This window comes from Pteropus vampyrus, unplaced genomic scaffold, assembly GCF_000151845.1.
Source record: "Pteropus vampyrus isolate Shadow unplaced genomic scaffold, Pvam_2.0 Scaffold36, whole genome shotgun sequence".
Lineage (NCBI taxonomy): Eukaryota > Metazoa > Chordata > Mammalia > Chiroptera > Pteropodidae > Pteropus > Pteropus vampyrus.
The window spans coordinates 13230357-13244573 of record NW_011888817.1 but is presented as its reverse complement, the minus strand read 5'-3'; the positions used below and the strand labels follow the sequence as shown (position 1 = coordinate 13244573).

Sequence of the window (14217 nt, the reverse complement as noted above, 5' to 3'; positions counted from 1 at the left end):
GAGCACATTCCATGCATTAGAAAACACTGCTGTCTACATAGGCATTCAGCATAAAGGTCGTTTTGGCCACGCTAAGTGGTGTGGGGGCAATAAAAAACAAAAAGAGTTCCTTACATTTGCCTGGACACATCCTCAGCTTGAGCCATAGATGGAGCTTGGTGCTTATAATGAATTCTTGTGTATGTTTTAGAAACTCCAATAGCAAAAACGATCGAAGGAACCGGAAGTTTAAGGAAGCCGAGCGACTCTTCAGTAAATCCTCAGTTACTTCAGCAGCTGTAAGTGGGATGCGGGGGTCTTTATGTGGCACATTGTTGTGGAAGACTTTTGTTAAATTTCTGTGAGCTTTCTCTTTCCCTCTTCTCTGTGAGTGCTCTCCTGAGGTCTGCGATAATTTTTCTAGCAACTAGTGTTTTTTTTCTTTTTTTTTTAGGCAGTAAGCGCTTTGGCAGGAGTTCAGGACCAGCTGATTGAAAAGAGTAAGTTTATGTTTTTACTTTTTCATCAATTTATTTTGAAGCTACCATAGTTCCTATCTTTAACTCCTATCTAACTGTATTATCTGAAGATTGCATCTCTTTTACTCTTGGGTTTTCTTTCTAGAAGTTAGTAATCCTTTCGCGTATCTTTAATCATGTCTTTCTTATGAGAAAGAAATTATCATGTCCTTCCTTCCTGCCTCTTTTATCACAGGAAGGTTGATGTTAGCTGCTGAAAGATGCAAAAGTATATCTTCACTTCCGATAAGTCTTAGGGAATTTCCTTAAAGTTAAAAAAAATTGTATCATGGAAGATTTCAGACATATCTAATAAATCCCCATGTACTAAACTTAATAATTCTTAGGAAATTCTGATCCTGCAAACAGAATGGACCTGTGTATTCCTAAATATAAAATGGAGAGTAGGTAGTATTTACTTTGTAGAGAAATTGGCATTCTCTGTTTGTGAGCCATACAATCTAATTCTGTTATGTTTCTAGTGAGGGGATATAGACCTGTGCATTTATCTTTCTGAGTCATACTCTGTGTAGCTGTTTTGGATGCTCTCCCAGTGTGTTGGATGACTTTGAAATACAACTTGCTTTTTGTGTAGTGGCTTTCTATTTCTTTCAGATGGTATATTTTGTGGGATCCAGTTATTTTGTTTGCATTGGGGCAGTAGTTTGAGGAAAAGGGATTTTGGTAGTTTGGGAATTTACTCAGTGACTTCAATTATTATGTCTATGTACAGATTTCTAAAATTTTAGCTCTATCCTTAACCTCTTTCTTGAGCTTTAGTCATATATTTCTAGAAAATTCTAGAAAATGCATTCTAGACATTTCCACTCAGGTTGTTAAACCCAAACATTTTGTCTAAAACTGAGCTATTCTGTTTCTTCTAGAATGTGTCTGCCTAATTTTTCTGTTACAATATCTCTATTCTCCCTCATTCAAAACTTTGTAGACATCTTTACTTCTTTCACCAGCCTAATCAGTTGTACCAAGTCCTTTTGAATTCTCTTTTGCTATGACTGTCAGTTAAATCTTACTTCTTTTCAATTAATGCCACTTTAAGAGTATAGAGCCATTTCATCTGCTTTGTAGAGTAATAATACTGGCTAAGGAATATTCTAGATCTCGTTCCTGTGAGTTGAGATAGAATGATATCTGACTTCTCAGTTTTCACAAGAACCTATTATCCTGTCCCTGACTTAGCAGATAGGTTAGTATATGACTCTCTACCCAGTTATTCACACAGAATAGCTACACCTAAGTACTTGTCAGGAAAAGACTCTTCAAGCCACTGCTTTCAGAAGCTTGACTGAAACAAGTACTTATGTATTAAAGATTTTATGGAGCATAAGCAGACTATCCATTACCCTAAAATCTTCCTCCTAGATTGAGCCTCAGCTCTGCAACACATCATACTGGTATACCTTGGTCTTCCCTACATAGTTGCATTTGGTCTTGTAAAATGTATCTTTCCATTGTAAGAAGATGTTACAATTGTTATTATCATTCTCATTATCATCTCCTTTAAGAATAACTTTTCCCTGACAGGCTATTTTTTTTTTTTTAGTGAAAATCTTATAATTGACTGCTAAAATGCTTAAAGCCAAATGTGTGGTTCTCCTCTAGAAAGCAAATAGGAATTTATAGCATATATTTTGAGACTGAATCTTAGTACTACATCCAGCTTACTTTCCTCTTTGCTTTTCTTATCTCATTTTAAATTTATTTTATTGGATTTTATTAGAAGAGTCTCATTAAGCTGCCTTGAATTCTCTTTGTAATAGGGTATACAGAATTACATAACTACTGGAGTTCATTAATTCAAATGGTCAGAGCCCCTTTAAAGTTTTCCTATTGCATTTTGTCTCACCGCCTCCATTACCACTTCTCCCTGCTATTTTTAAGATTTTATTTTGTCTTGATTTTCTGTAGTTAACTACAATGTGTCTAAGTATGAATTTTTTATTTTATTTTTTTCATCTGGCTTGGGTTTCACTGGACTTCTTGAACTGCGGTTTGGTGTTTTTTTAAATCAGTCCTGGAAAATTCCTAACTTATCTTTTCAGATACTGCATTTGTCTTATGTTTTCTCTTTCTGATACTCTGGTTAAATGTATGTTAAACCTTCTAATTTTATCCTTTATGTTTTTCATTATCTCTTCTATATCTTCTTTTTTTCTCTGTGCTGCATTATGAGTGATTTTTTTTCTGGACTACCAGTTCCTCATTGTCTTTTCAGTTGAATCTGATTTGATGTTAAACCCTCCCTTGACTTTAAATCTTCTGTTATTACATTTTTATTTCCAGAAAGTCTAATTAATTACTTTAAATATCTGCTATGTAATTTTTCAATAGCTTTTTTGGTAGTTATTTTTAAACTTGTCTTTTACTTCTTTAAGTATAATATGCACAGTTATTCTAAAGCCTTTCATATCAATTTCTGAAGTCTTTAATGACCTGCTTTTGTTTGTTGTTTCTGCTGGTCATTACTCATGAAATCTTATCTCCCTGTATGTTTGGTTATTTTCGTGTACTGCTCATTATTATTAAAAGTCTTTGTGGAATACTATGAGGGCAGAACAAAAGTTCTGTCTTCCAGAGAAGACTCGTTTGCTTCTGCTAGGTGCTTGGACCTCTTTAAACCCAGTTTGGGGCTTGGGTATCCCTGGATGACCCAGGTGATTAAACAAAGCTTTAATTTCATGAGAAGAATGATCTGCCTTGCCTTTCATTTCTTTTCCTTTGTAAAGAATCTCTTTAGTGTCTCAGACGTTGTGGAATGACCTCTGTTTTTGATCTTTGGTGGCAATAAAGTGAATACTCTTTTCTTGAATTTTGACTTGCATATTCTTAGCTCTCAAAGATTTTAGAGTTTTGTACTTTCAGCATTTTATTTACACACTATTCTGAAAATTTTTCTTAAAAAATGCCTTACTTTGTGCTTCCTTGGCTAAGACATGATAAAGTAGATTAGCATGGTCCCCAAAGGAGAATTTTATGCAGATTAGTGAAGTATTGTATGTAATTTTTAAAAGATTAAAAGAAAAACAAAACAGGCAGATTTTATCCAGTTTCCTTTAAAGGATCAGCACAGTCTCTACTGTTTGTTTTACCGGACTCCTCTGAAGCTTTCATCAAACCAAATCTCTCCTCAGCATTTACATCATTCCAGTGGGTAAGTAGATAACTGCATGAATTGTTGTTCTGGATATCTTCCTTTCCTCCTTTAAACTTTTTGTGCTGATCAGAAGTTATTGCACTGGCACTATATAATAGCTATTTCTTTCTTTTAACAAGTAGAGTGTCTCATTTTGAAGACTCATTAAACTTAATCAACATCTGATGTTCTTTGCTCTAAAAATGAGTTACATATTTTTATGTCAGTAAGAAACAAACTTATGTGTCTTTCCATGGTGGCAGCACCATACGGTTGACTGAGTAGCTGGTACACTTTGAGATGTTGTCACCCACCCCTTTTGCCATCACTCTTCTTCTGGTTCCACGAGCCAAGGAAGAAAATTATTCTTACTTTGTGTCTCACTTTGTATGTTAACAGTGTTTCATCTAGTCGCCCTGGCTCCAGTCCCTCTTATAAACCTCTTCTAGCCTAATAATCCTAAAACACAGATTTGTATAGAGAACTCAGTAAATATTCATTATATGTCAGTTCTCTACTCAGACATTCTTGATAGCTTCGCCTTGTTATGATACCCTGCTAACAACTAGTCTTTACTGTTTGTTTAGAATTTGACTCGCATGCTCGTAGATCTCAAGGATATTGAGATTTGAACACTTAACTGTTTTCCGGACACTAAGCATTTTACTTGCATTATCTTGTTTAATCCTTAAAGCTACTCCTTGAAAATAGGGAACACTGCTGTAGCCCCAATGTCTAGTCCAGTGCCTGGTCCATAAGAGATGAAAGAAAGAATTTTTATTTTACAAATGGGGAAACACCCATAAAGGTTAAGCAATAAGTCAGTTCTCTTAATCATCACCTCATACTGTCTCTCTAGATAAAATCCCTTAATCTGACATTTATGAGTACTCTTAATCTGTCATTCTATTTCACCTATCATTTTTCAAGCTCTCTGTTGAAGTGATGTTATTTGATTCATTTGTTCCAAATATACTTTGTGTTTTCTCACCTCTTTGTTTTTGCTTGTGCTGTTTTTGTACTTATTTTGGCTTATCATTTTTCAAGGTCTAGTTTAAATTTCACCCCTTCATTGCATCTTTTCCTGAATAATCCAGTCTTTCTTCTCTGACTTCTATGATACTTAATATCCATATCAGTACTTTGGGACATTGATTACTGCCTAAGTTGTTACTTTTTAAGAGAGGTAATATAGGTGGTTACTTCATTCATAGGGCTTTGATTCAATTTACACTGTTTTGTATGTGTTTGCATACGTGTGTATGCACATATGTGCTTACCTTATAGAATATGACCAACTCATCCATTTACTCAGTGCTCCCATAGCATGTGGCCCAAATGAATAAATAGCTCATTTTGCTCATCAATATCTTTTAATAGATTTGTCCCGTCAGCATTGGAAGGGCCAGATTGGTCAATATACCCTTGCTGAAAATCAATCGATCATGTATGTTAAGGATTTATTTATATCTGGACTCTGAATTCTCTTCTCTGGATCTGTATGTCTGTTCTTATGCCAATGCCACACAATCTTGATGTAGTAAATTTCAAAGTTCTTTTGCTAATTTTATATGAAATCTCTTTTCCTGAACTTTAGAAGAGCCGGATTGGTCAATATACTTTTTCTAGGTGCATAATTCTAGAGCTCCCTCTGTTGTTTCATGAGGTGTCCAGAAATAGGGTTTCATGATTTTAGAGATCTGGTTCTGTTTCTTTTGCTTTTGGGGGACCACCTCTTTTACTTCTTGTATCCATGTGCTACTTACTCAATTTGAAATTTCTTCCCAGCAGTTTATAAAACAAAGACATAAAAAGAAAACTGGCCCCTGGTCCTGCTGTCCACATAACCCCTTTTGACAAATTTTAGAAACAGATAAAGCTACATATTTAGGATACTTCAGCAGTCAAAGTAAAGTGAAAGTCTTCCTCCATCTTTATCTATTAGAGTTTCAAGAAATTCCTTTCAGGAAAAAAAAGTATACATTTATCAAAATATATATAATTCTTAAAATATGTATATTTATACAAATTATTCTTGAAGCTGCGTATTTAAAATATCTAAGGGATGTTTCAAAATTGGGAACATGTGTCAGCTGAAGAGTATTATTACTATTTTAAAAAATAATATTCTTGAGTCTTCTTGGAGTAACTCAGGTAACGAGGCTATCCTCATGGGTCCCTTTTCTTGATAGAAGGGCTGGATTCCTGTATGGTTTGGGGAAGGAACCAGATCTAGCAATAGGAAGTTTTCTCAAGATCATCCTTCACCTCCCAAAGACCTGTTTTCAGTAATGCTTCTTGTATAATTATTAATTCTATTAGTGTAGTGTGTGTTTAAATAACCTTTATGCAGGTTATCCAGGTTGTGTGATCCCATCTCCCTTAGATCTGTTGCCTCTGGTTACACTGTTTAAGATTACATGTTCTTCAGGAACTCTGGTAATTTTGATGCCTGACTGTATGTATCTTGTCAATTAGAAGGTATGGTCAGTGGGGATAGGAATATAGTCTTTTTCTACATATTAATGCTCAAAAAGATCTCTCCTGACTGACAGAGTACCTGAGGGATTCTGATGATATTTCTGGGGATTTGTGTTTATTCCCTCCAGGGGAACCAGGAAGTGGGACAGAAAGTGATACTTCTCCAGACTTCCACAATCAGGAAAATGAGCCTAGCCAGGAGGACCCTGAGGATCTGGATGGATCTGTGCAGGGGGTGAAACCTCAGAAAGCTGCTTCTTCTACTTCCTCAGGGAGTCATCACAGCAGCCATAAAAAACGAAAGAATAAAAACCGGCACAGGTCAGTGGCAGGGACCAACCCCCACACCCTGTAACCCCTAAGGCCCCAACCGACCCCACCGCCCACAGCTTCCAAGACCAATGCTGTGAAGGGACTTTACTAGAATAAAAATTCTTCAGAATTGGTTCAGTCCTTCTGTCGCTGTTGGGAAGAATTTCTGCTGGTCCAAATGAAACAGACTGATTTTTCTCTTTCTAAGGGAAGAATTGGTGGACGTTAGTGTAACCATGCAGGAGGACAGCCTTCTCACTGTTTCTAGTGTAGAAGAATTTTATTCCATAAAAACTTTGTTGAATACAGTGAATTTAGATTTTTTTTTAGAAGTGGGAAAGGGGAAATAGAAATGGAATCTGTGTAATAGTATTTGAAAAATGCCACTAGTCATTTTGGGAAGCTACACAGTAGGATCAAGTCCTTTGTTCTTCACCCTGACCCCTGCCTGCTCTTGTTCCCTCGTGTGTGGAGAGGACTAATCTGACATGCCTTCTTTTCTTTTTAAATCCAAGTATTTCGATTGCTTGTGATCTCTCTTTTTTATGTATCTCTGCAATATGCTGGTTTCAGATATCAGAGGAACAGTATAAAGTCTATAAGATGTGAGCGTGTCTTCCTAGATAACATTTGTCCACTGTGTTTTTTTTGCAGTGCGTAATGAGATAGGAATGACATCAGTGGACAGAGAGGTCAGGTGTCACCCAGAGAGGATGTTAGCATTCACTCTGCTTGGGGTTTGTATGATGATATGGAGCCTATTAACTCAGATAATTGGAAATTATACACCTGCACTCAGGGAGGGTAACGCATAGTTTCCAAGGAGAGGAATTCTTGCCTTGGCCTCAGACCTTCTGGGAAGCACGGAAACCAGGTATCCAGAGGCTGGCTTTTCCTGGGAGCCTGCATGCTGAAGAGATGAAAGGAGGCATCTGGGGTGGTGTTCCCTGTCCTCCAGTTTGCTTCTGGGTTGGGTTCCTTTGTAAACTTGTAGGATATTCCTCCATGCGCCCAAGGTATTAAATTGTTAGCTCCAAGGGTATGGCACACGGGGATAATATAGAATTAACTAACTGGTTTATGCCTCCTTGGCATCAACTGATTCTTTAATTCTTTTAAGAGTTTTTCTTGTCAGTGGTAGTGGTGTTTAGACTGCAGAAATAATATTTCCTCCAAATAGACTAAGGACTGCTGCTTAACATTTTTCGGTAAACCACAGATCACCATGCCAATCTCTTAAGTGCAGGAAGAAATAGCAAAAATTACATATCTTTTCTTTTTTGTAAGGCTACATATCATTTGATCACTGTGATAGGACCGATGCTAGCTTATCACAAGCAATTGCAGAGTACCATACTCTTAAAAATGTTTTTTTAATTGTCAAGATAATTAAATGTCATGCTCTGTGTTGCTTTTATTAAATTTACTCCTGTCTCATTTTACAGCTATGATGCTTTTCTTATTTCAGAGTGTCTAGAATAGGGGGGAAACTCCATGAAAGTTTCTAGAACATTTTTTTCTATTACTAATACAAATAGACTCTAGATAGCTATTGTTTATTTCAGATAATACTTTATTTTTCTTAGCAACATGATCAGCTGATGATAAAATGGTATTAGGCATTGAACTTAACTTCTTGCAGGTTTCTAGTAGATTTTCATAGGAACAGTACTTTTTCCTTCCCTTTTCTCTCCTGGCCCTAGAAGCTAACTCTTTCCAGAAAAATACTAGGACTTTTAAAGATCTCTAGTGTTAGTTATTATTTTCACAAATGGTGTTTCTGTTTGGAAAACAGGGTCCTGTGGTCATTTCTCTGGTTTAATCTGGCCGGGCTTCTCCCTTGGATTTAGGCACTCGCCTGCCCCAGGGAGCAGGGTGGGGCTGCTTTGCCTTCTTTCTTGGGAAAACAGGTTCAGTATGCCTGAGTGGCACCTCAGTGACCATTTAAGGGGCTCAGATTCCTGACATCTTTAGTCAGGAAATGTGTCTGGCCCAAACCCCTCGCCTCCTTGACCACTAGTACAGCGGTCCCCAACCTTTTTGGCACTAGGGACTGGTGCTGCTATGAGAATCTAATGCCTGATGAGCTGAGGTGGAGCTGAGGTGGTGATGCCAGCACCGGGGAGCGGGTGCAGATACAGATGATGCTTTGCTGGCTCACCCGCCGCTCACCTCCTGCTGTATGGCCTAACAGGCCACTGACTGGTACTGATTTGTGGCCCCATGGTTGGGGACCCCTGTCTTAGTGGGTCTGACAGAGTGGAGGTGAGGGTGGAGCATTTTGTACACATTTGTAAGTTTGCACCCAGTATAGTACTTGTTTCTCCTCCAACATGCCACAGTAAAGTCAGATCAAGTCAATAGTAAATTATTTCAATAAATGTCTGAGTACCTACTATGTGCCAGGCACTGTTTAGTGGTGAGTAAAGCAAAGTGGAAGCAAATATGGTACTTTAGCAAAAAGGAATAACTTTCGAAGTTGTCCTTTTCAGGAATATGATAATTTATCAAATAATTTTTTAGCATTCATAAATGATCACATTGTTCTGAATTTTTATATTTTACATGATATCTGAACAATAAGTCCCAGTATCTTTAAAGAAAAAAATTGAAATAACTTACAGCTTTTTCTTTAGGTAAACTTCTATACCAAACTCTAAAATTCTTCTAGGTAGTTTGTGAAGTTTTCATTAAGTAGGTACAGTCCACTTTAATTTATGAACAAAGATAAGTGAAGCCGAAAGTTAAATTTTTGATAGTTGCTGTTTTTCACACTTACTGTACACTCCCAAATGAGTGAAACTGTTGCATAAAGGTTATTGAAGTTAAGCTTTCTTCCAGCTTCACTCTTGCAAATATTGGCTAGGAGAAAAAGATAGCCATTTCGCATATTGTTTTACCATCTGTCTATAGTCCAAAAGGCACTGGAACCATCTAAGGAGCTGGTGCCATGCTCGGGGTTCATGTTTGCTTTGGGGGGTCTCTCCAGACCACAGTCTGTTAGCAGTGATGGCCCCAAATGGTCTCCTTCTCATGTTACTCCCATCCAGATCCCTGAGGCTTGGGTGCTTGTGGGTATCAACTTTCCTTTGTTTTCATAGGGGTGCTGCAGACTTTGGTGTTCCATACCTGTAGCCCTGACACAAACAGTTAACTGCCATCACCGTTCAGGCTCTGCAGTTTCTGGAACAAGACTCACCAATCACTGAAGTTTATTCATTCGACCCTTGGCTTCTAGGATGAATGCTGTAGACAAGGATTACCATGTTCCCTGGACAGGACTAGAACATATAATTTGAGTTAAAAGTTGCAAAATGTTTTTTCTTTTTTAAAAAATGTATAATGTTTTTATCTTTGATTTTAGTGCAAGTATGTTTTGCTGAGTTGTTAGTTCTGTCTTCAAAGCGCCTTTCACTATATGACTGACTAAACCCTTCTTTCTCTATTTCTTCTAATGTCCTAATTATATTTGTCATTATAATTAAATATTTTCAAAGTTCTAACTCTGAATCTGACAGCTAATACAAGGCCTGCAGGTATCTAGTTTTCTAATGAAATAACTTTTCCTTTCATAGTCTGTTCTTCTGATATGAAAACCATAGAGGGAAGGGAATCTCCCAACCACAAAATCTTTGGTGCTTTGATGTTTGAAACTTTATGGCTTAAGATTCTTAAAGCTGATTTTGTTTCTACAAACCTTGTTAGGGTGGCTAATCGACTAATGTATTCAATTAGTATATTAATGTCTATTGCTTTCTTCCTTTCAAATGCTGCCCCTCAGCCCGTCTGGCATGTTTGATTATGACTTTGAGTAAGTTTGATTTGAATTAGTATTTGTGCTGTGTTGTTTAGTATGTAGAGACCAATATGCCTTTTTGAGACCTTTCTAACCCATAGTTTATCTGTTTAATTGTAGGTATGTATATTAGGTTAGGCTGGGAAGTTTTTTTTAAAAACAGAAAAACGTGATGGAGGTAACATTTTATTTAATAACTTCAGCAAAATTAAGTAAACTTCACTTTTATGCATTTTAATTGCTTTTAAAATAGATAACTTCTTTAATTCATATTTAAATTGATTTTCTGGCTTTGCTTCATAAGGAGATTAATAGTTTAAGATCTTGATATTTTGCTATAGAAAGATTTAAAAATTGAAATTTGTTTTAATTTCTTTTGTGTTTCATGTCCAGAAATACAAACTCCTAGTCTCTTTCCTGTTCTTAATCACCATGTGTTTCAGTGATTATCAGTGATATAGTTACAGAGCTAACACATTAATGTAGAGCATGCCCTCTTAATCCAATCTTTTTAACATATAATTTTGGAATAATTTAAAAAAATTATATGGCTTTTATAATTGCTATATATTTCTTTTTGAGTCACCTATGTTTGCCTTTTGGCAAAGAGTATCTGCTCATGTTTTTAAATACCTGTTTAATAATATCTGGATAAACAACTAAATATGACATAGTCTAATGAAGAATGTGGATTTTACTTAACCAAATAGTCTTTGTTATAGCTTGTGCCCTATGCAGTAGCTGATTCTCAACTCTTTTTCTGTAAATTAAAATGCAAATATCTTTTATCTTTCCTATACAGGATTGATCTGAAGTTAAACAAAAAACCACGAGCTGTAAGTATCGGTTGGAACATTTCAGAGAGGCTGGTAATTTTGTAGATGATTAGAAAAATGTATTTGTCTTCAGAGTTTGAGTGTCCCTAATCTAGGGTTGCATCTCTAAATTTTTTAAATCTGGGATGTCCCTCTGTAACAGCTTTCAGCTGTTACTTACTTTTTAAAAAATATTTCGGAGAGAGGGTTTGTACATTTTTATTGAAGAAAAGTTCCCTTTGATTAAATAATGAATTGTTAATACTAGCTTTTTTTCTGACCGATGAGCTTAGGATGTCTAATAATTTGGGCAGAGTTGGCGTTTTAGTCCCCTGGTGGACTCAGAAGGTAGGCCATTTTCAGATGTGAAATATTGTACATTACATTTAAAATGGAATCACTAGCTACAGAACAATCCCTAGCGGAGTGTATGAGGTTCAGTTTGTTTTAAAAGTTTAAACCAATGTTCTGCTGAGAATTAATTGGGCCACTGTTTTTCTCTCTTTAGGACTATTAGAAGACTCATTAGTGCAGAAGCCTCCAGGCTTTAGAGCCCTGCTTCCCTCCTCTGACCTCACAAAGATAAACATCCCTCACCTGAGTGTATGGCCATCCACTTCTGCTTTCCCAGACCCAGTGCCTGTGACTCTGAGTAGTTTGTTCTGAAATGTGGTGACAAAGAAGTCATTTCCGTAAGACCACGTCGGATCATTTACTTTGTGTCATTTTTAGTAACAGAACTGCAGGAAGACCAAGACATGGTTTTAATCCCAGCAAGTTGCTAACTGAATCTCTCCCTTCTTGGAATGAATGTCTCCCCCAAACTGGCTGGCACCAGCTTCCTGTGTGACACCCATCGAGAAATGGTCTCTGCTTTTGTTTTATGCTGAAAGTAGAACAGAGGTCGCATTTCAGAGGGAGGCTGTAAATACCTGATGTTTTCTTATTTTGTTTGTGTTTTATCATTTTTCTATTGTTGTTTTTACCATCTTATTTTCTTTTGGGACTTTTTGTAATGCCTTTGTACAGCTCATACCTCCCACCGACGTAGCTGATGATCCTTTTTGCAGAGTTGCCAGTATGCTTACCTGAGAGCAGCCTGGTTTACCATAATTAAATGGGGAACCTGACCCTTTGGGTTTTTTTGCAGGGGAAGGGTAAAAAGTGTTTATTTAATAATTACCTATCTTAAATCTCTGAGTCGGAAGCAGTTTCATGTTTGAGGAATAGGAAAGCTGAAAAACATAAATTTAAATCAGTCCTTTTAAAATATTTTTATTCTTTTGTATAAATAAAATTTCATAGGCTTTGCCTTCTCATGCTTTACTTTTAAACCTGAGATTGTGTTTTCACTTATTTATTTGTATCATGCTTTATGGAAATTTCTTTCCTTGCCCATCTTTTCTCTCTTTGCTGGTATTTGCCTGATGAAATATTGCTCTTAAAATCATTAAGGCATGTGGAAAGACTCAAAGTTGTACCCAGAGCTGATAACCTATGGAGTTCTTGAGCAGAGTGAAAGATAGGGACGAGAGCCAGCGGTGCCGGCAGATGCCCCTTCCTCGTGGGAGCGACGGACTGAGGAACTCGCTGATGACTGTTACCTGCCTGGAGCAGTGGTGGTCTACCTTCGCTACACATTGGAGTCACCTGAGAAGCTTAAAAAATACTGATGCCTGGGTCCCACCCCCCAGAGACTCTTGACTAGGATACAATCTAGTTATGGGCATTTCTTTCAAAGAATCCCCAGGATTCCAATAGGAAGCCAGATTGAGAACCACTGCGTTAGGAGACAGGATGGTGTGATTTACATCCTTTGTAATGAATGAGTCTAAGGGATAAGATTTGGGGCCTCACCTTTTGTTTGACTCTTTAGTCATAGTCCTTTACTTATGCCCATATCTTTGTTAGAAAAAAATGTTCCATTTGTGATAATATTGATAGAGCTGAATATGGGTGGTGTCTATTATCAGAACAATTCTACCTTGTCTGATGTGCAAAAGCTTTCACTCTTGTTCTCAAATAAACTTTGTTTTGTTTTGGACTCTGTGGCTATTTAGATGTTGGCTATGTTGTTGGTAGCAGAACTCCAGTGCCAGGATTTTTGAGGAAATAGTTTCTTAGATTGTTCCTTAAAAAAAAAAAAAAAAAAAGCTAGAAACAGTAAAAAGCAGAAGCATTCTGTATTCTTGTCGGTTTGACTCCTTTTTGGGGACAGAGGGGTGGGATACCTACGGTTTTCTCAACTGTGGAAAGTATATGGCAAACCGAAGATATTTGATTATAGTCCTAGAGATATAGCAGGACTGCTCTTAAAAAGATATATTATTTAAAAAGCGTATCTATATATGAATACACCCATGTATATATATGATCATAGAGCTGGGCTGCTTTACATTTATTTTCTCTCTGAAGTTTAATCATTAATTAGGGGAACCTCCCAGTTTTTCTGTGAGTCGGCCAGGTATACTGGAGATTTGCAAGACCTGAGAGATTGTTTAGGTTCCCTGCATTGAGGTGGTTTAGAAAAAGGCACCAAGGGATATCTGCCTACCATGCTTGTCACAGGTACTTGAAACCTTGATTATAAACTAAGTTTGCTTGACTTTAAAATAAGATGAGGCAATGGCTTTGATCAAGTCACTGATCAGAACAAAAGTGCTAACACCGAGGGACACATTCATTTAGGTAGCAGTACCCACCAATAAGTAGAGGTGTTCTGGGTGGCCTATATCATCCCATCTTAGCCCCCGCCAGTGACTCCTGAACTGGAATGATGGCCAGAACCTGAAGAAGTTCCTGAGTGTGTCCTCACCAGGATAGTTGGGTTTGGAACAGTACTTTGCTTCGGATCTCAGGGACAGAAAATGAATTGTTTTAACAAACTACACTGTGAGATGACTGGTGACATGTCCTCCCTTCTCTCCTGTAATCCACACGAACAAGAGGGAATGGGAGGGCTGAGGGCAGTCGTGCTAGTTGATTTCTGACATCTGTGTAAATTTGGTTTTCTGTGCTTTAGTCTTACTTCTAAGATGGGAATAGGTTGTCCTTTGCCCCTTTTGGTAAAGACATTTTTAAAAAGTCCAGACACTGTACTTATATTTTGTCACCCTGGGAGGATGGTGTCTGTCCAAAGCTGCTTGGGTAGTCTCAAGTATACTC

General features: G+C 37.2%; 1 protein-coding gene across 6 annotated transcripts in view; it reads left to right on the top strand.

The window, feature by feature from the left end:
* The window catches only part of MEAF6 (MYST/Esa1 associated factor 6), a 20792-nt gene extending 7696 nt beyond the window's left edge, over positions 1-13096 (top strand). For 2 of the 6 annotated variants that reach the window (XM_011358003.2, XM_023529391.1), the window contains 4 exons: positions 434-479; positions 6258-6450; positions 11040-11073; positions 11561-13096. In XM_011358003.2, the coding sequence (XP_011356305.1) occupies positions 434-479; positions 6258-6450; positions 11040-11073; positions 11561-11569 (282 nt within the window). In that variant the 3' untranslated portion in view covers positions 11570-13096. The other 4 variants (XR_002779772.1, XR_002779773.1, XM_023529389.1 and 1 more) reach the window with 4 other exon arrangements.
* The last annotated feature ends 1121 nt before the right edge of the window (positions 13097-14217 follow it).